This window comes from Mus pahari, chromosome X (genome assembly GCF_900095145.1).
Source record: "Mus pahari chromosome X, PAHARI_EIJ_v1.1, whole genome shotgun sequence".
Taxonomy (NCBI): domain Eukaryota; kingdom Metazoa; phylum Chordata; class Mammalia; order Rodentia; family Muridae; genus Mus; species Mus pahari.
The window spans coordinates 13,163,487-13,186,746 of record NC_034613.1 but is presented as its reverse complement, the minus strand read 5'-3'; the positions used below and the strand labels follow the sequence as shown (position 1 = coordinate 13,186,746).

The following is a 23,260-nucleotide window of genomic DNA, read 5'->3' as shown; positions in this document are numbered from 1 at the left end:
AAGAAGAAGAAGAAGAAGAAGAAGAAAACAATCCCCTGTGAGAGTAACCCCCAGAAAACCTAAAACATCTAGGTAGGCCTCATCTCTTAAAGTTTCTACCACCTCCCAACATTACCACTCTGGGGAACAAATTTTTAAGACATGGACCTTGAGGATATTCCAAATCCAAATTAGCACTTGAGATAACAGTTTAGAGACTTACCTGAGGTAAGGAACTCACTGATTCATGTCTTCTGGTTCTCATAGTTTGCCCAGATGGTTCGACTACACAAGAAGCTTGGAACAGAGGAATTCCCTCTGATTGATCAGACTTTCTATCCTAATCACAAAGAGATGGTAAGCCTGGGAGAATGGAGTGGGAAAGATTCAGAACTACTGTAATGTTACCATGGCTGGTACCTGAGTATTATACACAAGTTCTCAACCTGTGTATCACAACCCTTTCATAGGGATTGAATATCAGATATTTACATTGCAATTCATAACTGTAGCAAAATTAAAATTATGCAGTAGCAACAAAAATAAGTTTATAGTTGGGGGTCACCACAATGTGAGGAACGATATTAAAGGGCCATAGCATTAAGAAGGTTGAGAACTACTGGTGTAGAGAATTGAAGTCACTTTATAGTTGAGTCTATTATATAGCCTTTGTCCAAAATGCTTAGAAATCATAAATGCTTCAGATTTCAGAGTTTTCCTTTTGGATTTTGAAATATTTGTATATGTATAAGGTATTTTAAGCATGGAACTTGAATCTAAAGATTTATTTTATTTTGTATGTGTGGGTACTTTGCCTATATATGTACCATACTCACGTGGTGCCCGTGGAGGCCAAGAAAAGGTCAAATCTCCTGAAACTGGGGTTATAGACAGTGGTAAGCTGTCATGTAGGTGCTTTTGAGTACTACCTGAACCTGAACCCCAGTTCTCTGTAAGAGCTTTTAACCCCTGAACCACCTCTCCAGCCTGGGACCCAAGTCCAAACATGAAATTAATATGTTTCACATATGCTGTCTTAGTCAAGGTTTCTATTCCTGCACAAATATCATAACCAAAAAGCAAGTTGGGAAGGAAAGAATTTATTCAGCTTACACTTCCACCTTGCTGTGCATCACCAAAGGAAGTCAGGACTGGAACTCAAGCAGGTCAGGAAGTAGGAGCTCATGCACAGACCACGAAGGGATGTTACTTACTGGCTAGCTTCCCCTGGCTTGCTCAGTTTGCTTTCATATAGAACCCAGGACTTCCAGCCCAGGGATGGCACCACCCACAATGGACCCTCCCACCCTTGATCACTAATTGAGAAAATGCCTTGCAGCTGGATCTCATGGAGGCATTTCTTCAAGGGAGGCTCCTTTCTCTGTGATAACTCCAGCTTGTGTCAAGTTGAGACACAAACCAGCCAGTATATATGCCTTATTCACATATCTCCAACTTACTCTTTTATTTTATTTTATTTTATTTTATTTTATTTTATTTTATTTTATTTTTCGAGCCATGGTTACTCTGTGTAGCCCTGGCTGTCCTGGAACTCACTCTGTAGACCAGGCTGGCCTCGAACTCAGAAATCCACCTGTCTCTGCCTCCCAAGTGCTGGGATTAAAGGTGTGCACCACCATTGCCCGGCCTTACTCTTATACAGGATTTTTAGTAAGCCTATGTATTGACTGCTACCTGGAACATGAGGTCACATGTAGAACATGACACTTGTGGAGCACATAGTGGTGTTCAAAAGGTTTCAGCATTGGGAACATTTCAGATTCTAGATTTTTGATGAGGAATGTTCAACCAGGACCACAAATTTCCCAATAGTTACAAGTATGAATTAAGTTATTGATCCCAATATTTATCAAATCCTATTTTTATATTATTGACTCTTACCAGTATTAAATATGTATTTCTAGTGTGAATTAATGGAATTAACATAATGTATCAGATTGTGTTCCATGTAGAAAGCATATAATTATTGCTAACATTATGAAATAGTCATCCTGATGGAAATTTTACCCATATTTCAAACTCAGATTACCAATAAAAGTGTTCAGCAGTGGTATTATAAATTATTTACAAATAAAAAATTGAATTGTTTATTATCATAAAATATAATCATTACTACAAATGATCATGAATGCTACAAGTCATTGTAATTGATATATAACATAGATACCAATATTATAAATTAAATTAGAATTTTACTAGAAATCAAACAACCAGCCCAATATGGTGATGTGGGTCTATAATTCCAGCAATGAGTGGGTAGAGGCAGGAGGACTATAAGTTTGAGGCCAGCCTGGCTACATAGAAATCAAATAATCATTACTAGCATCATCAAAGAGTATAGGTAAACTATATCACAAATTATGCTTGCATACAAGTTAGAAGTGTCTGTTCTGAAGTATATTCAAATAGAAATTATCATTACTAATACTTGATGTATTAGATGTAACAACTAATACTATAGTTTATTGCATTTGTAGCAAACTAAGGTTACCAATATACATGATTAGTATTTATGCTAAGAAGAAATCAAATTGTTAATATTTCAGTGGCTATATAGATATTGATATTTAAATTATGGTTACTATAAACTATAAATGCTATGGTTATGAGTCAAATTTTAGTTACAAATAGAAATTGAATCATTGTTAGTAACTCCATCAAAGTTTACAACTAATTACTAATTTTTTTCCAATGCTGCAAGTTATATTTACTTATATAAATAAACATTACCAACTTTATGGCTTAAATTATAATTAAATATCAGTGATAATCTAGTATTATTGACTTTATTACCAATATTGCAAGTATTATGGTTGTTCATATAAATTTAAAATGTATGAATTAGGTTTATTTATAGATCAAGGCATTAGCTTTGTTTTATTTGGTTTGATTTGATCTTTTGAGACAGGGTTTCTTTGTGTAAACCACCCAGCTGTCCCAGAACTTTCTTTGTAGACCATGTTGGCTTTGAACTCACAGAGATACATCTGCCTCTGTACCTTAGTTCTGGGACAAAGATATGCACTGCCATGCCCAGCCAAAACCATTAGGTCCAAGAAAATTCAATTTCCTCTCAAATTTACTTACCACAATTATTATTTATTCCTTATTCTTTGAGAACCAGTTCAGTACAGTGCCATTATGAGCATAGACTCCATAACTGGAATTTCTGCGTGGAAATTCTACCCCTACTATTTACTATTTACTAACACAAGAGAATTTAATTAAATGTCATGCAGCTCAGTTTATCCATCAGTAAAATGCAGGTGATAATATTTCTTGAATCATAAAGTTGGTGTGAGAATTAAATTACTGAATAAATGTAAAGTAGTTAAACTCCTCCACCTAGCATATCTTAACTGCTCATTGTGTAGGTAGAAGTTATCTTTCTATTCCTAGGTGATTGTTTTTATCGTGAAAGAGTGTTAGACTTTGTCAAATGCTTTTGCTGTTTTATTGACATGATCTTTGGCTTTTGCTCTTTATTCTATGAATATACAATATTACATCAATTGATTTTTCATGTAAGTTCATAGTTTCATAGATGTGTCTTGGTGTAAAATTTTGCATTACTGGGCTCACTTGGTCATAGCGCAAATCCACTGTGGAATTCTGATAGTATATTGTTAAAGATTATGGTGTCTGTATTTGTAAGGAGTACTGGCCTATAATTTTCTTTTCTAATGTAGTTTGGGTATCAGTACTATTTTTCTTACAAAAAAGCTTGACAATATTTGATTCCCTTCTATTTTTTATGGGGGAATTAATGTTATATCTTCTTTAAATATTTGGTGGGATTAATCAAGAAAACATCTAGTTGAAGGATTTTTCTGTATTTTATTTTATTATACTGTGTTACATAAGGCCATGTTCATGCAAGTATATATTGTATTTTGAGCAACACCCTCTCCCAAATCTGGCTACTCTCCCCTCCCTCTGCATCAGTCCTCCAGATAATTTTGATTCCATTTTCATGCCATTTGTATGTATGCAATTTTATGTATCTATTTAAAAATCTAGGACCCACAGAAAAAATGTGATATTTGCCTTTCTGAAACTAGCTTACTTCGCTTAATATAATTATCTCATTATATCCATTTTCCTGCAAAAGATATAACTTCATTTTCCTTTATGACTGAAAAATTGCATTGTGTATATAACCACATTTTACATGCTTCTGTTGAGGGATACCTTGTTAGTTTCACAGTTTAGCTATTGTGAAATGTTCTGTGATATCTTTGGGGTAATACTCAGTAGCTAGGTCTACTTATAGGTAGATTTAATTTAGTTTCCTGAAACATTATCATAAGACCCAAAACTCTAAAACTGTTAGAAAAAGTAGAAAAAAAACACTTCATGTTATTGGAGTAGGGAAGGACTTTCTAAATACAACTCTAGTCACTCAGGAAGTTAAAGTTAACAATTGAAAAATGAAACTTCATGAGTTAATCAAGACACAGCCGTCAGAATAGGAGAAAATATTTACTAGTTGACAAAGGATTGATATGTACAATATATAAAGAACTAAATAATCTAAATAGCAAAAACTCAAATAATCCAATCAGGCTAATGAAATAAGCAGACAGTTTTCAAAAGATAAAGTACAAGCCATCACCAGAAAAATGCAAATTAAAAATATTTTGAGATTTTATCTATGCTAATCATAATGGTAGTCATTAAGGAAACAAATAGGCTGGTCATGGTGGCACACACCTTTAATCCCAGCACTTGGGAGGCAGAAGCAGGCAGATTTCTGAGTTCGAGGCCAGCCTGGGCTACAGAGTGAGTTCCAGGACAGCCAGGGCTACACAGAGAAACCCTGTCTCAAAAAAAAAGAAAGAAAGAAAGAAAGAAAGAAAGAAAGAAAGAAAGAAAGAAAGAAAGAAAGAAAGAAGGAAAGAAAGAAGAGAGAGAAAGAGAGAAAGAGAAAGAGAAAGAGAAAGAGAAAGAGAAAAAGAAAAAGAAAAAGAAAAAGAAAAAGAAAAAGAAAAAGAAAAAGAAAAAGAAAAAAGAAAAAGAAAAAGAAAAAGAAAAAGAAAAAGAAAAAGAAAAAAAGAAACAAATAAAACCTTGGCTAGCCTGGCTAGTCTTGAACTCAATGCAAGAATTCTGCCTCAGCCTTCTAAGTGCTAGGATTACAGATATGAACTACCACATCCAGCTATTTGTATGGAAAAGATTCTAATTTAAGATTCTAATTCACTTACTATATATAGATCTATTCAGATTTTTCCTTTCCTCTAAAGTCAGGCCTCGAACTCAGAAGTCCATCTGCCTCTGCCTCCTGAGTACTGGGATTAAAGGCATGCACCACCACTGCCCGGCTAAAGTCAGTTTTAGAAGTTTGTGTTTTTATAGAAATTCATTCATTTCATTTAGTTTTGTAAATTTGTTATACCATAGTCCTGTCTTACAATCTTTATTTCCATAAGGTCAGTAGCAATGTGGCTTTTATTCTTTTTTTTTAAAGATTTATTTATTTATTATATGTAAGTACACTGTAGCTGTCTTCAGACACTCCAGAAGAGGGCTGTCAGATCTTGTTACGGATGGTTGTGAGCCACCATGTGGTTGCTGGGATTTGAACTCCAGACCTTGGNAAGAGCAGTCGGGTGTTCTTACCCACTGAGCCATCTCACCAGCTCCCGTGGCTTTTATTCTTGATGTTAGTAATTAAGAGTTTTATATCTTTTTCCTTTGTTTAAAAGCTTCTGGGCTGGTGAGATGGCTCAGTGGGTAAGAGCACCCAACTGCTCTTCCAAAGGTCCGGAGTTCAAATCCCAGCAACCACATGGTGGCTCACAACCACCCGTAACGAGATCTGACACCCTCTTCTAGAGTGTCTGAAGACACCTACAGTGTACTTACATATAATAAATAAATAAATCTTTAAAAAAAATAAAAATAAAAAAATAAAAAAAAAAAGCTTCTAAACTTTCTGTATTATGTATTTCTGTTATCTTTTTTCATCACTTCTACTCTAATGCTTATTAATCCTGTTCTGCTTGCTTTGAATTTTGTTTTTTTCCTAATTTCTTAAGATGGAAGGAATTTCTTAAGATGATTGACTATTTTATCGTATTTGTTCATGTATTTTTATTTATGTATTTATTTATTTGAAGGCTTTTCTGTGCAGTCCTGACTGGCCTAGAACTCACTCTGTGAACCAAGCTGGCTTCAAACTCACAGATATCCACCTACCTCTGTTAGGATTAAAACACTGGGCCCTTGCCACCTGGCTTTATTTTATTTTTAATAATTTTTAAAATGAAGATGTATTTGTGCATGTGAATGCATGTGGCAGCACAGGCCAGAAGGCTTCAGATCTCCTACAGCTGAAGTTACAGGTAGTCGCCATCCACCTAATATAGGTGTTGGGATCTGAACTCTGGTCCTCTTTAAGAGCAGTACTTTCTCTTAACCACTAAACCATCTTTCCAGGCCAATTTCTAAAATATTTTAATTGTGTATATGAGGGGTGTCTATGGAGGGGATGGTATGTATTAAAAATAGGCTTTGAGAGCTGGGCACAGTGGTGCATACCTGTAATCCCAACACTAAGGAGGCAGCAGCAGGAAGATCTCTATGAGTTTGAGCAGTGCCACATAGGTTAAGAACTTGTCTCAAATAAAATAAAGATAATAAAATAAAAATAGACTGTGGTTAAAAAAAAAGACTGCATTAGATGACTTTGCCCAACTAAAATCTAATGTGTTTAAGAATATTGATAGTAAACTAAATTAATGCAAGGTAAGTTAAATATATTATATACACATTTTCCTTTGTAATACTGGAGACTGAGCCTGGGGCTTCACACATTCTAAGCAAGCATTCTGTCACATATGTCTTATAACTCAGAGTCACTCTTATACAATATTTTTGTAATCCCATGTTTTGCTTTTGTTAGGGTCCAAGAACTGCCAAAGAATGATACTCCAGACTCAACTAGTATGCAAAAACAAAGAGTGTTTATTCATCAGAATTTCCTACAGTGGTCTCCCCATTTGGGAATAGAGACCGAGGTGTGTGCTTTGCAAGATCAATTTAAAGCCTGTTAGGGGTATGGGTATTTTTGTGATTGGTTAGTGCTCTGGGGACTTTCCAAGGTAGCAAGGTGTCCTTGGATTGGCTGCCTGCAGCTGTGGTTGGCTGACCATGTGTTCCTGGATCCAGATTCTCATTTCTAGAAAACAGAAATTTAGGCCTAGTCTTCCAAACTGCCAGTTTTCAGCCTAACATGGAGTTAGCTTGGCTCTGGCTAACTCAGTCCTCTCACTTTATGTATTTTATTTATTTATTATATGTAAGTATACTGTAGCTATCTTCAGACACACCAGAAGAGGGAGTCAAATTTCGTTGCGGATGGTTGTGAGCCACCATGTGGTTGCTGGGATTTGAACTCAGAACCTTCGGAAGAGCAGTCAGTTGCTTTTACCGGCTGAGCCATCTCACCAGGCCCACTTTATGTATTTTGGAGCTCTGTTGTTACTGGCATATTTGTTATTTGTTGCATCTTCTTAATGAATTGATCTTATTATAAAATACCCTTATCTCTAATGACAATCTGCTTAAATGTCTGTTTTATCGAATATTTGTATAGCCATTCTATCTCTCTTTGTTATTATTTATATGGTAATTTTCCATCAATTTATGGGCTTCCTATATTTGTATTTAAATATAAAACATGTCTCTTGGGCTAGCAAGATGACTCTGCAGTTAAAAGTACTTGACACTAAGCCTGATGACCTGAGTTCAACCAGAATCTACATAGCAGTAGATAACCAACTTCCACAAGTTGTACCATGACCTCCACGTGGTGCACTGTAGCATGTGTACAGGTATCTGTGCACTCGCACACACACACTGAATAAATAAAAGGGTGTTTTGTTTTGTTTTGTTTTGTTTTGTTTTGTTTTGTTTTTGAAGACTTGTCCAGCTAGATGTGGTGGTATATACCCAGCACTCAGGAAGCAGAGGCAAGAGGAGCTTTGTAAATTTGAGACTAGCCTAGTCTCTACATAGCTCCAGGATAGTCAGGACTACATAGAGAGACTGTCTCAAAATAAACAAACAACAACAAAATAAAAGAAGAATGTTGTCCATACACACAAAAAATGTTAAAAATAAGTGAATGAATTAATAAAATTTGTCTCTTGTAGACAGCATATAGTTAGGTCATGTTTTATATTCCTTATGCCTTTTTAGAAAGATTTTATTTTTTTAAATTTTATACACATGAGCATTTGCCTGCATGTATGATGGTTGCCATGTTGGTGTTAGGAATTGAACCTGAGTCCTCTGCAAGAATAGTAAGTGCTCTTATCTGCTGAGCCATCTCTCTATCCCCTTCCTGCCTTTTAAATGGAGTGTTTATTTTCATTTAACTACTAGTAAGTTAGAATTTATGCTTGCAATTTTCCATCTTTTATTTCTTTTTTCTTTAAGACGGAGTGTCACTTTGTAGTCCAGGCTGGCGTTGAATTCACAGTGTAGCGCAAACAGACCTTAAACATAATCCTTCTGTCTTGGCCCGTAGGACTAAAAGCACACTTCACAGGATCTCACTATGTAGCCCTGGTAATCCTGGAAGTCACTATACTGAACAGGCTGGCCTTCAACTCAGAGATCTGCCTGCCTCTGCCTCCTGAGTGCTGAAATTAAAGGCATGATCCACCACATCCAGCAACTCTTTTATTCTTTTTTTAAAAAAGATTTATTTATTTTAATTTATATGACTACACTGTAACTGTTTTCAGACACACCAGAAGAGGGCATCAGATTCCATTACAGATGGTTGTGAGCCACCATGTGGTTGCTGGGAATTGAACTCAGGAGTTCTGGAAGAGCAGTCAGTGCTCTTAACCTCTGAGCCATCTCTCCAGCCCAACTCTTTTATTCTTTTTTTTTTTTTTAAGATTTATTTATTACATGTAAGTACACAGTAGCTGTCTTCAGACAATCCAGAAGAGGGAGTCAGATCTCGTTANNGATGGTTNTGAGNCACCATGTGGTTGCTGGGATTTGAACTCTGGACCTTCAGAAGAGCAGTCCGGTGCTCTTACCCACTGAGCCATCTCACCAGCCCGCAACTCTTTTATTCTTATGTTTACAATTTTGAGGGCTTTTTTTTCAATATTTGCTTTTTCAAACATATAGTTTTAGTATTTTTCCTGGGAATTATAAGTGATTTCTTAACTTATACAACTCTAACTGGAATTTAAGCAGCAGAGAAAGTGACAAATCAGAGAAAGATTTGACAGAATAGGATAGGCCCAACTCACGAGGAAGAGGAAAGGGAAGCTACTTAAGAGGTACTTCATCCCTCCTTAGAATGGGGAGCAAAACACCCATGGAAGGAGTTACAGAGACAAAGTTTGGAGCTGAGCCTGAAGGAAGGACCATCCATAGACTGCCCCACTGGGGATCAATCCCATAAACAACCACCAAACCCAGGCACTATTGCATATGCCAGCAAGATTTTGCTGACAGGACCCTGATATAGCTGTCTCCTGTGGAGATATGCCAAATATGACAAATATAGAAGTGGATGCTCACAGTCATCTATTGGATGGACCACAGGACCCCCAATGAAGGAGCTAGAGAAAGTACCTAAGGAACCCTATAGGAGGAACAGCAATATGAACTAACAAGTACCCCCCCCCCCGAGCTTGTGTCTCTAGTTGCATATATAGCAGAGGATGGCATAGTCGGTCTTGGGAAGATTATATGCCCCAGTACATGGGAATGCCAGGGCCAGGAAGCAGGAGTGGGTGGGTAGGTGAGCAGGGCAGGGGGGAGGATATAGGGGACTTTTGGGATAGTATTTGAAATGTAAATGAAGAAAATATCTAATAAAATTGTTTTTTAAAAAAAGAGAGAGCAGTGAAGAGAAAGGAAAGAAGGCAATTTTACTGAACAGTACAGAGACAGGTTGCAGAAAGAGAACAAGCTAGACACAGATAAAGACAGAACAAACCAGAGAATGAGAATGAGCCAGAATTTTAAAACAAATTGCCAGTGTTATTCTGAGGCCAAGCAAAGCAATTCAGGAGAAGCTAGAGAAGCCAGATTGAGTCAGGCAGCTTGAAGAGGCGTTTGAGCCCAAACAGCTTATTTGAACCAGCCAGCTAGAGCTCAGAAAGAGCTAAGAAGGAGTGAGCCCATTCAGCAGTCAGTTTCAGAGGCTGAAAACATTCTAGGCCTAGATTAGATTGTACAAAGGCTAGAGGCTTCCAGAACTAGGTCTAGGTCGGCATACAGAGGCAGTGAGCCTTGGAGACCACAGTTACATCAGGTGAATAAAAGTTACCTTTACACTTTATGATACTATTAGCATACAAATAACATCTTTGCCAATTGTGCACCAAAGACTATAAACATAATTATACCTTATATAGTTGCGTTTAAGTCAAGGAAGAAAGAAGTACATCAAACCAACAAAGCATTCATATCATTATTTGTATATACCTAGCAGAGACAGGCTAGGTAGAACATGCCTGGAATCCCAACATTTAGAGGTCACAACCACAGCTAAATAGAGTTCAAGGGGCTACAAGATACTATCTCAAATATATATATGTGTGTGTGTGTGTGTCTGTGTGTGTGTGTGTGTGTGTGTAGATATCTGTGTGCATATATGCATATATAAAACTTGTATGGTTACCATTAGTTGTTCTTTATTTCTTCATGAAGATTCAAGTTACTAGACAATTATTTCATTTGACTGTTTCTATAGGATAGATGTACTAATGATTAATCATTTCAGATTTTATCTGATAATATCTTTACTCTTCAATTTTGAAAGACAACATCCAAGTTTTTTTTAAGATTTATTTATTTATTTATTATGTCTAAGTACACTGTAGCTGTCTTCAGACATACCAGAAGAGACCGTCAGATCTCATTACGGATGGTTATGAGCCACCATGTGTTTGCTGGGATTTGAACACAGGATCTTTGGAAGAGCAGTCAGAGCTCTTAACCACCGATCCATCTCTCCAGGCCCAATATCCAAGTTTTATTTCTATTGCTATGATAAAATACCACCACAAAAAGCAATTTAGTGGAGAAAGAAGTTTATTTCCACTTACAATTCCAGGTTATAGTCCATCATAGCATCTAAGTCACAATGGCAGTGCTTGAAACAGCTAGTCACATCCATAATCAAAATAGAAAGAAATAAATGTATCCATGCTTAGTACTCAGCTAGCTTTCTCTACTCTTATACAGCCCAGGTCCCTAAACCAAAGAATGGTGCTGCCATGCCCACAGACCAGCCTGATCTAAGCAATTCCTCAGTGAGACTCTCTACCTAGATGATGCTAGATTGTGTCAAGTTGACAATTAAAACTATCAGGGATTGCATATAGGATAGAGAATTCTTGGTTTGTATAGGCCTTTCCTTTTAGCACTTTGTACTTGTTATTTCACTGCCTCCTGACTTCCAAAGTTCCAGCTGCTAATCTTAGTGAGAATCCTTTGTGCATGGTAAGTCATGTCTACTACTTTTAGACCTTTCTCTTTGACTTTCACAAGTTTGTTTGTAATGTGTCTAGTGAGTTCCAGGACAGCCAGGACTGCGCAAAGAAGCCCTGTTTTGAAAAACCAAAAAAAAAAAAAAAAAGAGGAATTTACTAATCTTGATTATCAAATATACCTTATTTATTAAGCATATGTTGTTACTTATCTAAATTTTCTAGCAGCTTGGTGTTGAATAGTTAGCATCTTAAATCAGCTTTTGTTAATCTGAATAGGCCTTTACAACCTTAAAATTTTTATCATCATATACAATATAGTCTAAACCAGAATTAAATCACATATATAGTATATTGTAGTAAATATAACCATAAATCTGCATCATCATATACAAGTCCATATCAATCCAAGATATTTGAGACTTATTGTTGCTTCCTTAGCCTAAAGTGATAAACAGATAAAAAGGACTGGTAAGTTTTACAAATGTTGCTTTATGCTCTGTGATCATCTTAAGGTGGTGAAGTCACATTGCGTATCCTCCTTAACCTTAGTAAAGAGAGTTGCCAGCCATGTGGCTGCTTATATCCTGATGAGGTCACCAGACAAGATGAAAGAGAGCCACATAGTTGCTATTTTAAAAATATCCATTTTCCTAACACACATACACTGTTTTAATGAGAGTTGAATTCAAGTCACTTATACTCAGAGTTGAATCCAAGTCACATCCATATGCATATAGACATGAATACAAGTTACATATATCCTAATTCAGAGCTGAATCACATATGTATAGATTTTATTATTATAAGCCTTTTGTTTCAAGTTTAAAGCTAAATTTTGTTGTAGATTTTATAGCATACCCAGTGAATTTGCAAATCCTGAGATAAGAGGTTACAGCATAATCTTATCAGATTTTTTTTTGAGAACAAAGTACAAAGAATCATAGAGATAGCGTGTTTTTAAGAGAGGGAAGTAGAAAAGTGTAGAACAAAGCAAAATATATAAGATATTTAGGGATCATTTTTCTGTGCAGTAGCACTTGTTAACAATTTGTGAGAATTTTAAAATTGAGTTTGCCAAACTTTTTATTTTTTTTTATTATTTATTTATTTATTTATTTATTTTTGCCATTGATCTGTACTAAGGCCAAGCTGCTGTAATAGAATCTGAGTTCAGGGAGAGAGAGTCAAAAAACTGAACACTATGCTAGTATGTTCCTAGAAACTCCAAGATGGAGCTGAGAGCTGATGCTGTGGGATTGCAGGCTGGAGCCAGAGATGAGCAAGAGAGAAAGGAGACATCCACATGAGTGCAGAAGGCTGCAAGAGCCAGAAAAGCATATAGGTGCCCACATGGAGGGCACAGCAGGTCAGAGCAAAGCAGCAACTGAAGGATTGAACTCTAGAATTGGAATCAAATTCACCAACAAACTGTACACACTTTAGGAGAGTTAGAGTGGTAGCTTTGTTTGCTACAGAGCGAATAGGTATGTGCTGGTGTGTGTGCCTGCAGCTGGCCCGCTCCATTGCTTTTTTTTTTTCTGCTCCTTTTAGTCCAGCTCCAGCTCCCACTTTGCAACAAACTTACAGATCCATCAACCATAACTTAAAGACAGGACTTTTACGTGTGTGGGGGAGGGTACCAGACACACACACACACACACACACACACACACACACACACACAAAACAGGGCCTGAGGTGAAAAAAAAAAGAAATAAGGAATGGGAAGTCTTTATTCCATTCTGATACCTTGTAATATTTGTTAGAATCCAAGATAATATTGGGATTTATGGTACCTTTAGGTGTCCATATTTGTATTGATTACCTAAGGGGTATTAAGACCAAATTCAACTTCAAAGGTAAATAAGTTTAGAGGCCCTTAAGTCAAGTACTAAGTGGATAAGTCTAATGTTCTCCAAGAGGTATCTCATAGGGGAGGCAGTAGAGGAACTGAATGAAGAAGGCACAAGCCAAACAGTGGGTCATTACCTCACAATTGAGGGCATAGCCAGGGGTTTAGCCTGGATAAGCCCAAGGAGACACTCAGTACATGGTACCAAGACTTTTCAAATGAAACCAAAAGGTGAAAACTGAGCTAAAAAAATGAAGCCTCACCCAGGGGAAAGAGTCATAGGTGGGCACTTCCACTTCCAAGATTACCAGAGATTTGGGAAGCATTTAAGCCAAACGAGAGGATCACTCACCAGTTGCCAGTGATGGATGAAAGGCCAACCGATTGGTGGTCCAAAAGATGAATCTGTTGCAGGTGGAGCAAGTGGGTAGGGTTCCAGTATGGTTTAGACTGCTGGTAGTAGGGGTTGGGGAGTAGAGTAGGGTGGTACTGGGGGGGTGGTAAGTGCACAGGCCCCAGGAGAACCTACAGAGTCATCAGCACCCATGATAGGACTTAGCAGCAGTGTGTCTTGGCAGATGGAAGCCAAGAAATGTTGCAGCAGAGACTGTACCTCATAGTAGATCTCAGGCAAGAGGTTTATAGAGGGGTGTGAAAGCCATCAGAGTGGGCACATGAAAGAGAAAGAGGGGGGGGAGAGAGGGAGGGAGGGAGGGGGAGAGAGAGAAAGAGAGAGAGGCAGACAGAGAGAGGGGACCTTTTAAAGGGTTGGTGAGTAATAATGACATAGTTTAACTACTGGCACTGCGTTGCTGAAGGCAGGCAGGGGGAAGGGTTGATTTCTGACAGTCCCTGTGTTTATACCATGTTTTGTCATTTCTTTGCATAGCTCGTACATTTTTGTTGATACGGTTCATCTTAATCTTATGTGGCAACTCAGGAATAGTTTATTCCCCACCAACCCCAAATATATTTCTGTTGTGTTTTTAGTGACTTTCCTGAACTGATTGTTTAAAGTTTAAATTATTTATCATGTGCAGCCATGGAAACCTCTACTCCGTTAGTGAACCACTCTTTTTTAAAATTATTTTATTTAGGTTCCAACTGCTACCCTCCTCCCAATCCCCCCTCCCGCTCCTCCCCTTGCCTCTGGGAGGGTGGTCCACCCACCCCCCAACCCAACCCACCCCCACCCCTGCCACCAGACTGCCCCACTCCGTGGGGTCTCAAATCTCTCAAGGATTAGGTGCATCTTCTCCTGCTGAGTCCAGACCAGGCAGTCCTCTGCTGTATATGTGCTGGGGGTACCTGGTTGGTGAGTGAGCCACTCTTAATTGAACCCATTTTCTTTTTTTCTTTTGAGACAGAGTCTCACTGTGTAACCCCAACTTGACCTAAAAGCCATGCAATTCTCCTGTTTCAGCCTCCTGAGTGCTGGGATTACAGGTATATGGTAACACATCTGGCTAGATAATGTTTAGACATCAACACCTTGTTGATGAGCTTGTTGTGCATGTTATGGCATGCCTTTAATGCCCTGGCAGACTGTTTACAACTTTACTTCTGCTGTGTAGCGCTTCAAGGTCAGCCAGTTGTCATGGAATGGGGCTTTGGAAGAATTCCAGCCCTGTTCCATCTCATCCAGTGGTTGCTCTAATGTCAAAAGGCAAAATTACAACAATTTAAAAATTATTTTCTAAAAATTCTTCTCTCATAAAGTAGGTGTCAACTGTAGTTCCCCTCCCTCTGCTCCTACCAGCCCCTCCTCCTACCATCTCCTCTCCCCCCAGATCACTCTTCCTCTGTTTCCCTTCAGAAAAGAGCAGGCCTCCCAATTTAATGATTCTAATTAACTTTATTTTCAATTCTAAAAGCTGGCAACGCCCTATTCTGTGTAATATAATAAGTGTTCTAATGAGCTGAGCAAAGGAGATTAATTTTCTAGATATTAAAAACCAAGGAAAGCAGAAACAAAAGACAAAATCCTATTAGCCATTTCAAATTTACTCTCTTTACAAACTTGGAGTGGGGAGATAGAGCCATAGAAAAATTAGTGGTTAAGATGAAATTACTTCTTGTTAACTATTTTTCAAAATAGGCTCATGCTATGTAGCACAGCCTGGCCTCAAACTTGTTATATAGCAAAGGATGACTTGAACCTCTCATCTTTCTGTTGCCCACCTTCTGAGTGATAGGATTATAGGCATCTGTTACCATGCTCAATTTTATATAGTACTAGAGATCAGATCCAAGGTAAACACTGTACCACCTGAGCTACATCTTCAGCTCCATATTATCTTTTTTGTAAAGATTAAACAAACAAACAAACAAACAAAAAAACAGAGGCACCTTCCTTGGAATGCCAACTGAAAATTACCTGCTTGGAAATGTTGGTTGTCATTTCTCCTGACTTTTTGAAAAGTTGGATAGCACCTTCATTTTGGTTTAGTCATGAGAAACTTTGGGATTTTGATTATTTTCCCCTATTATCTGTTGGACCCTAGTGCAGGAACTCAGTCCAAAACAATTATCTCTTACAATCTTCATTTAATTTACTATACTTCATGAAATTGCTTTCTTGAATTATACATTTTTGGTCAGTTTATAGAGTGCAGAAAAGGGTCATTTTGATCATGTTTAATGGTGAATACCTATAATCACAACACTTGTGAAGTAGAGGCAGAAGTGTCAGGAATTCAAACTCATCTTGGTTACATATAATAAGTTCATAGCCAGCTTTGGCTACATGAAAGTATCTCCAGAAAAATTTTTAATTTTTAATTAATTTATTTTTTACACTCTATATTCCATTCCCCACCCCACCCCCAATCCACCCTCTGACTGCTCCATATCCCATACCTCCACTGTCTCCAAGTGGATGCCCCCATCCCCACCCCACCAGACCTCTAAACTCCCTGGGGCCTCCAGTCTCTTGAGGGTTAGGTACATCATCTCTGAATGAGCACATACCTGGCAGTCCTCTACTGTATATGTGTTGGGGGCCTCATATCAGCTGGTATATGCTGTCTGTTTGGTGATCCAGTGTTTAATAGATCTCAGGGGTCCAGGTTAATTAAGACTGCTGGTCTTCCTACAGGGCCACCCTCCTCTTCAGCATCTTTCAAACTTCCCTAATTCAACAACAGGAGTCAGCTGCTTCTGTCCATTGTCTGGGTGCAAATATCTGCATCTGACTCTTTCAGCTGTTTGGGTCTTTTGTAGGGCAGTCCTGCTAGGTCCCTTTTTGTGAGTGCTCCATAGCCTCAGTAATAGTGTCAGGCCTTGGGACCTCCCCTTGAGCTGGACCCCACTTTGGGCCTGTTGCTGGACCTTCTTTTCCTCAGCCTCCTCTCCTGCAATTCTTTCAGACAGGAACAATTATGTATCAGAGATGTGACTGTGGGATGGCAACCCCATCCCTCACTTGATGCCCTGTTGTCCTGCTGGAGGTGGGCTCTATAAGTTCTTTCTCCCTACTGTTGGGCATTTCATCTAAGGAATCATCCTTTTGATTCCTGAGAGTCTCTCACCTCCCAGGTCTCTGGTGCATTCTGGAGGGTCCCCCCAACCTCCTATTTCCTGAAGTTGCCTGTTTGCATTCTTTCTGTTGGCCCTCAGGGCTTCAGTGGTTTTCCTTCACCCAATAACAGATCAGGTTCCCCTCTCCCCACCACTCCTCCCCTGCTCCCACCCCCATCCACTTTCCCTCCCAGGTCCCTCCCTCCCTCCCCACTTGTGATTTCTTCCTTCTCTCTCCTAAGTGGAACTGAGGCATTCTCACTTGGGCACTTCAGCTTGTTGACTTTTTCGAGTTCTGTGAACTGTATTTTGGGTATTCTGTACTTTTTTTGGCTAATATCTACTTATTAGTGAGTATATACCATGCACATCCTTTTGGGGCTGAGTTACCTTACTCAAGATGATATTTTCTAGTTCCATCCATTTGCCTGAAAAACTTAGGGTGTCCTTGTTCTTAATAGCTGAGTAGTATTCCATTGTGTAAATGAACCACATTTTCTGTATTCATTCTTCTGTCGTGGGACATCTGGGTTTTTTTTCCAGCTTCTGGCTGTCACAAACAAGGCTGCTATGAACATTTTGGAGCACGTGCCCCTGTGGTACGGAGGGGCATCTTTTGGGTATATTCCCAAGAGTAGTATAGTTGGGTCTTCAGGTAGATCTATTTCAATCTTCCTGAGGAACCTCCAGATTGATTTCCAGAGTGGTTGTTCCAGTTTGCAATCACACCAGCAATGGAGGTTCCTCTTTCTCCACATCCTCTCCGACATGTGTTGTCACCTGAGGTTTTGATCTTAGCCATTCTGATTGGTGTAAGGTGGGATCTCAGAGTTGTTTTTTTTGTTTTGGTTTGGTTTTTTGGTTTTTGTTTGTTTGTTTGTTTTCAAGACAGGGTTTCTCTGTGTTCCCCTGGCTGTCCTGGAACTCAATTTATATACCAGAACTCAGAAATCCTCTTGCCTCTGCCTCTCAAGTGCTGGGATTAAAGGCATGTGCCACCACTCCCCAGCATCAGGGTCGTTTTGATTTGTATTTTTCTGATCACTAAGGACTTTGAACATTTCTTTAGGTGCTTTTCAGACATTCAAGATTCTTCAGTTGTGAATTCTTGGTTTAGTTCTATACCCCCCCCCCTTTTTATTGGGCTGTGTGGTTGTTTTGGTGATTAACTTCTCGAGTTCTTTATATATTTTGGATATTAACCCTCTATCGGATGTGGGGTTAGTGAAGATTTTTTTCCCAATCTGTAGGTTGCCAATTTGTCTTATTGACTATGTCCTTTGCCTTATAGAAGCTTCCCAGTTTCATGAGGTCCCATTTATCAATTCTTGATCTTAGAGCATGAGCCATTGGAGTTCTGTATAGGAAATTTCCCCCTGTGCCAATGAGTTCAAGGCTCTTTCCCATTTTCTCTTCTATTAGATTCAGTGTATCTGCTTTTATGTTGAGGTCCTTGATCTACTTGGACTTGAGCTTTGTACAAGGTGACAAATATGGGTATATTTTCATTCTTCTACATACACACAGCCAGTTAGACCAGCACCATTTATTGAAGATGCTTTCTTTTTTCCATTGTATATTTTTGGCATCTTTGTCAAAGATCAAGTGACTGTAAGTGTGTGGTTTTATTTCTGGGTCTTCAATTCTATTCCATTGATCAACGTGTCTTTCTCTGTAACAATACCATGCAGTTTTTATCACTATTGCTCTGTAGTAAAGCTTGATGTCAGGAATGATGATTCCCCCAGCTGCTCTTTTATTGTTAAGAATTGTTTTCGCTATCCTGCATTGTTTGCCTTTCCAGATGGATTTGAGAATTGCTCTTTCCATGTCTTAGAAGAATTGTGTTGGGATTTTCATGGGAATTGCAGTGTATCTAGAGATTGCCTTTGGTAGGATTGCCAGTTTTACTATGTTAATTCTGCACATCCACAAGCATGGGGGTCTCTCCATTTTCTGAGATCTTCTTCGATTTCTATCTTGAGAGACTTGAAGTTATTGTCATAAAGGTCTTTCACTTGTTTGGTTAGATTTACCCCAAGTCATTAAAAACCTCCCAACCTCCGGGCATGGTGGCGCACACCTTTAATCCCAGCACTCGGGAGGCAGAGGCAGGCGGATTTCTGAGTTCGAGGCCAGCCTGGTCTACAAAGTGAGTTCCAGGACAGCCAGGGCTATACAGAGAAACCCTGTCTCGAAAAACAAACAAACAAACAAAAAAATCCACTAATGTAATCCACTATATAAACAAACTCAAAGAAAAAAATTCACATGATCATTTCCTTAGATGCAGAAAAAGCATTTGACAAAGTACAACACCCCTTCATGTTAAAAGTATTGATGAGATCAGGAATTCAAAGCCTATACCTAAACATATTAAAAACAATTTACTGCAAACCAACAGCCAATATCAAACTAAATGGAGACATACTTGAAGCAATCCCACTGAAATCGGGGACAAGACAAGGATACCCATTCTCCCCATATCTATTCAATATAGTACTCAAATTGTTAGCTAGAATAATAAAACAACAAAAAGAGATCAAGGGGATACAAATTGGTAAAGAAGAAATAAATGTATTTCTATTTGCAGATGATATGATAGTATACATAAGCAACCTCAAAAATCCTACCAGAGAGCTTCTCCAGCTGATAAACAACTTCAGCAAAGTTGCCGAATATGAAATAAACTCAAATAAATCAGTAGCCTTCCTTTATACAAAGGATAAGCAGGCTGAAAAAGAAATTAGGGAAACAACTCCCTTCACAATAGCCACAAATAATATAAAATATCTTAGAGTAACTCTAACCAAAAAATCTTATTAAATGTTTAGATTTTAAAATATGCTGATTTTATTTTATCTTTTTACATTTATTCCAAATAATAAAAAGTAAAAAATCCTGCCCATTATTTTTCTAAAGCATTTATAAAATTGATAGCATAAAATTAAACCATATACAATTTTACCCATGAATATCAATGCAAAAATCTTGAACTTTTAACTAATAAATATAAAATATAAAAATAACAAGAAAATATTAATTTTTAGACCCTTACCCATGTGACCTTCTATCAGCCTTGACACTGTACACTGTATTTTGGTCTTGTTTTATCTCTTTGCTTTATTGTTCCTTTGCCACTTTGTAATAATAATAATAATAATAAAATTAAGAAGAGCACTAATGGTGGTTCTAGAGGATTGTCTTAAGTTCCAGGTAAACCTTGTCTATATAGTGAGTTTCAGGACAACTTGGGCTATAGAGTGAAACTGTCTCTACAAACAAAACAACAACAAAAGATAGAAAGAAGGAAGATCAAGAGAGTTTCTAAGAACACAAGAATATTTCATTTAAATTAATATAGTACAATCACGCAGTATGTTGATAAATTTTAGGAGAAAATTCTGTTATTTCCTTAGTTACTTAGGAAACTTTTAGCAGTTTATCTTTTTTATTTTTTTATTTTTTTTGGTTTTGATTTTTCGAGACAGGGTTTCTCTGTATAGCCCTGGCTGTCCTGGAACTCACTTTGTGGACCAGGCTGGCCTCGACGAACTCAGAAATCTGCCTGCCTCTGCCTCCCGAGTGCTGGGATTAAAGGTGTGCGCCACCACGCCTGGCTGCAGTTTATCTTAATAAAAGCATTTAAAACAGAAATTAATTGGCAGTGCTTTATCATGATAAAATCTGCATATCTCAGTCCTGTGATTATCACCATAATAGACAACACTGAAGGCGTATTCAGTAAGAGTAGGAGCAAGGCAAAGGTGTTCACTGTCTCAGCTTCTTTTTGAAATTTTTATGGAAATGTTGAACTAATGCATTTAGATGTAATAAAAAACAACTATAGCCATAAAAATGGATAAGAGGACATTTGACAGCCAGGCATGGTGGCTGACGCCTTTAATCCCAGCACTTGGGAGGTAGAGGCAGGTGGACTTCTGAGTTCGAAGCCTGCCTGGTTTACAGAGTGAGTTCCAGGACAGCCTGGACTACACAGAGAAACCCTGTCTTGAAAAAAAAAAAAAAGAGGACATTTGACAATCTTTATTTGGTCCAGGAATTTATCTTAGTAGCAGAGTACTTGCCTAACATGTATAAAACCCCAAATTTGCCAGACAGTGGTGGTGCATGCCTTTAATCCCAGCACTTGGGAGGCAGAGGCAGGTGGATTTCTGAGTTTGAGGCCAGCCTGGTCTACAGAGTGAGTTACAGGACAGCCATGGCTACACAAAGAAACCCTGGCTCAAAACAAACAAACAAACAAAACAGAACAGAACAACAACAACAACAACAAAAACAACCCAGATTTGATCCCCAAAATAATAAAATATCTGTGTAGATGATATGATGGCATACCTAGAAAACCCAAAAAGAACCAATTATAATGCTAAACTGGGCAATATGATAATGTAGTAGCAACATAGCAGAATGTATGATGAAAATCATTAGTTTTCTAATATACAAATAAAAATAGAAGATATATTAGAAAACAGCATTCACAGTAACAACAAAGATATTTTAAATACTTTAATAACTGGATTTAGTGGGTTATAAAAACAAACATGAAATTGGGAGAAAAATGTTAGGGACTATATTGGGGAAGTTAGAGGGAGAAATGGGAGATAGATCTGATCATATTTTATTATGTACCTATGGGAAATTTAAAGCATAAAGGGGAAAATACATGCAGATTTATGAGGAAATGATTAAAACATTCTTAGAGGATATAAAAAACATACTCAACTAAGCAAACTTTTTTGCTCCTTATTGTTGGCTAGTAAAAACTGATATCATTGAAAGGTAAGTTTATATACTCAGGTTTTTGATTTACTAAGAATATGACTTTCAAAAAATATACCTAAAAAGTTTTATCTAGAACTAGATGAGTTGATAGAAGTACACATAGGAGGGGCTGGTGAGATGGCTCAGTGGGTAAGAGCACCCGACTGCTCTTCCGAAGTCCTGGAGTTCAAATCCCAGCAACCACATGGTGGCTCATAACCAACCTTCCCTCTTCTGGAGTGTCTGAAAACAGCTACAGTGTACTTACACATAATAAAATAAATAAATTTTAAAAAAGAAGTACACATAGGAGAGTAAACACAAAAGAATGACCAAGAAAGCCCTGACAAAGACAAGTTCAGAGGACATATTGACTCTACCCAGTTACAGGGAATCTAATACCTCTGCTACCAAACACATCATAAGATTTTTATTATTTAAGTTGTATAATGCTTCACAGGTACAAACAAACTGACACACTGTGGTTCATGTGAATCACTCCCCCCACACATCACTACCCCACCTGGTGATCCATCCCATATACAGTCACCAAACCCAGATGCCAACAAGAGCTTGCTAACAGGAGCCTGATAGAGCTGTCTCTTGAGAGGCTCTGCCAGTGCCTGACTAATACAGAAGTGAATGCTCACAGCCATCCATTGGACGGAGCACAGGGTCCCCAATGAAGGAGCCAGAGAAAGTTCCAGCCCCATAGGAGGAACAACAATATGAACTAACCATTAACGCTCAGAGCTCCCTGGGACTAAACCAACAATCAAAGAAAACACATGGTGGAACTTGTGACTCTAGCTGCATTATGTAGCAGAGGATGGCCTACACGGTCATCAATGGAAGGAGAGGCCCTTGGTCCTGTGAAGGCTTGATGACCCAATGTAGGGGAATGCTTGGGCCAGGAAGTGGGAGTGGGTGGGTGAGTGGGTGGGTTGGTGAGCAGGGGGAGTGGGAGGGGGTAGGGGATTTTTGGAGGGGAAACTAGGAAAGGGGATAACATTTTAAATGTAAATAAAGAAAATATGTAATTAAAAAATCTGCCTGTCATAGTGATACCTGCCTGTATCCCTAAGGCAGGAGGATCATGAATTCAAAGCCAGCTTCGGCTACCTAACAAGTTTCAGGCTAGTCTGAACAATATAGGAGATACTGTCTTTTAAAAATTCAAGCCGGGCATGGTGGCACACACCTTTAATCCCAGCACTTGGGAGGCAGAGGCAAGCAGATTTCTGAGTTTGAGTCCAGACTGGTCTACAAAGTGAGTTCCAGGACAGCCAGGGTTATACAGAGAAACCCTGTCATGAAACCACCCCCCAAAAAAAATTCTGCCCATCCTGATATATAGAGTATAACTATAGACCTGCATAAGCCTCCTAGCTATGTAAAAAACTATAAGGAAAAACTACAGAGACCCTAGGGACCACATGTGCAGACCTAGAATATCCTACAGAAGTCTGTACTTCCATGTTTTGTTTTGTTTTTTGTTTTATAAGTTAGATCAATGAACTACACTCCCCAACCCAAGATGTGTTAATTCTTTTTCTTTGTTCGGTATTTTGTTCTCTCCTTCTCTCTCTCTCTCTCTCTCTCTCTCTCTCTCTCTCTCTCTCTCTCT

At 38.3% G+C, this 23,260-nt stretch overlaps 1 protein-coding gene across 2 annotated transcripts in view; it reads left to right on the top strand.

Moving 5' to 3' along the window:
- Positions 1-23,260, top strand: part of Syn1 (synapsin I) — a 54,039-nt gene that overhangs the window by 13,906 nt on the left and 16,873 nt on the right. For both annotated transcript variants that reach the window (XM_021188721.2, XM_021188719.2), the window contains exon 5: positions 247-336. In XM_021188721.2, coding sequence (XP_021044380.1) covers positions 247-336 — 90 coding nt within the window. The remainder of the gene's footprint in view (positions 1-246; positions 337-23,260) is intronic.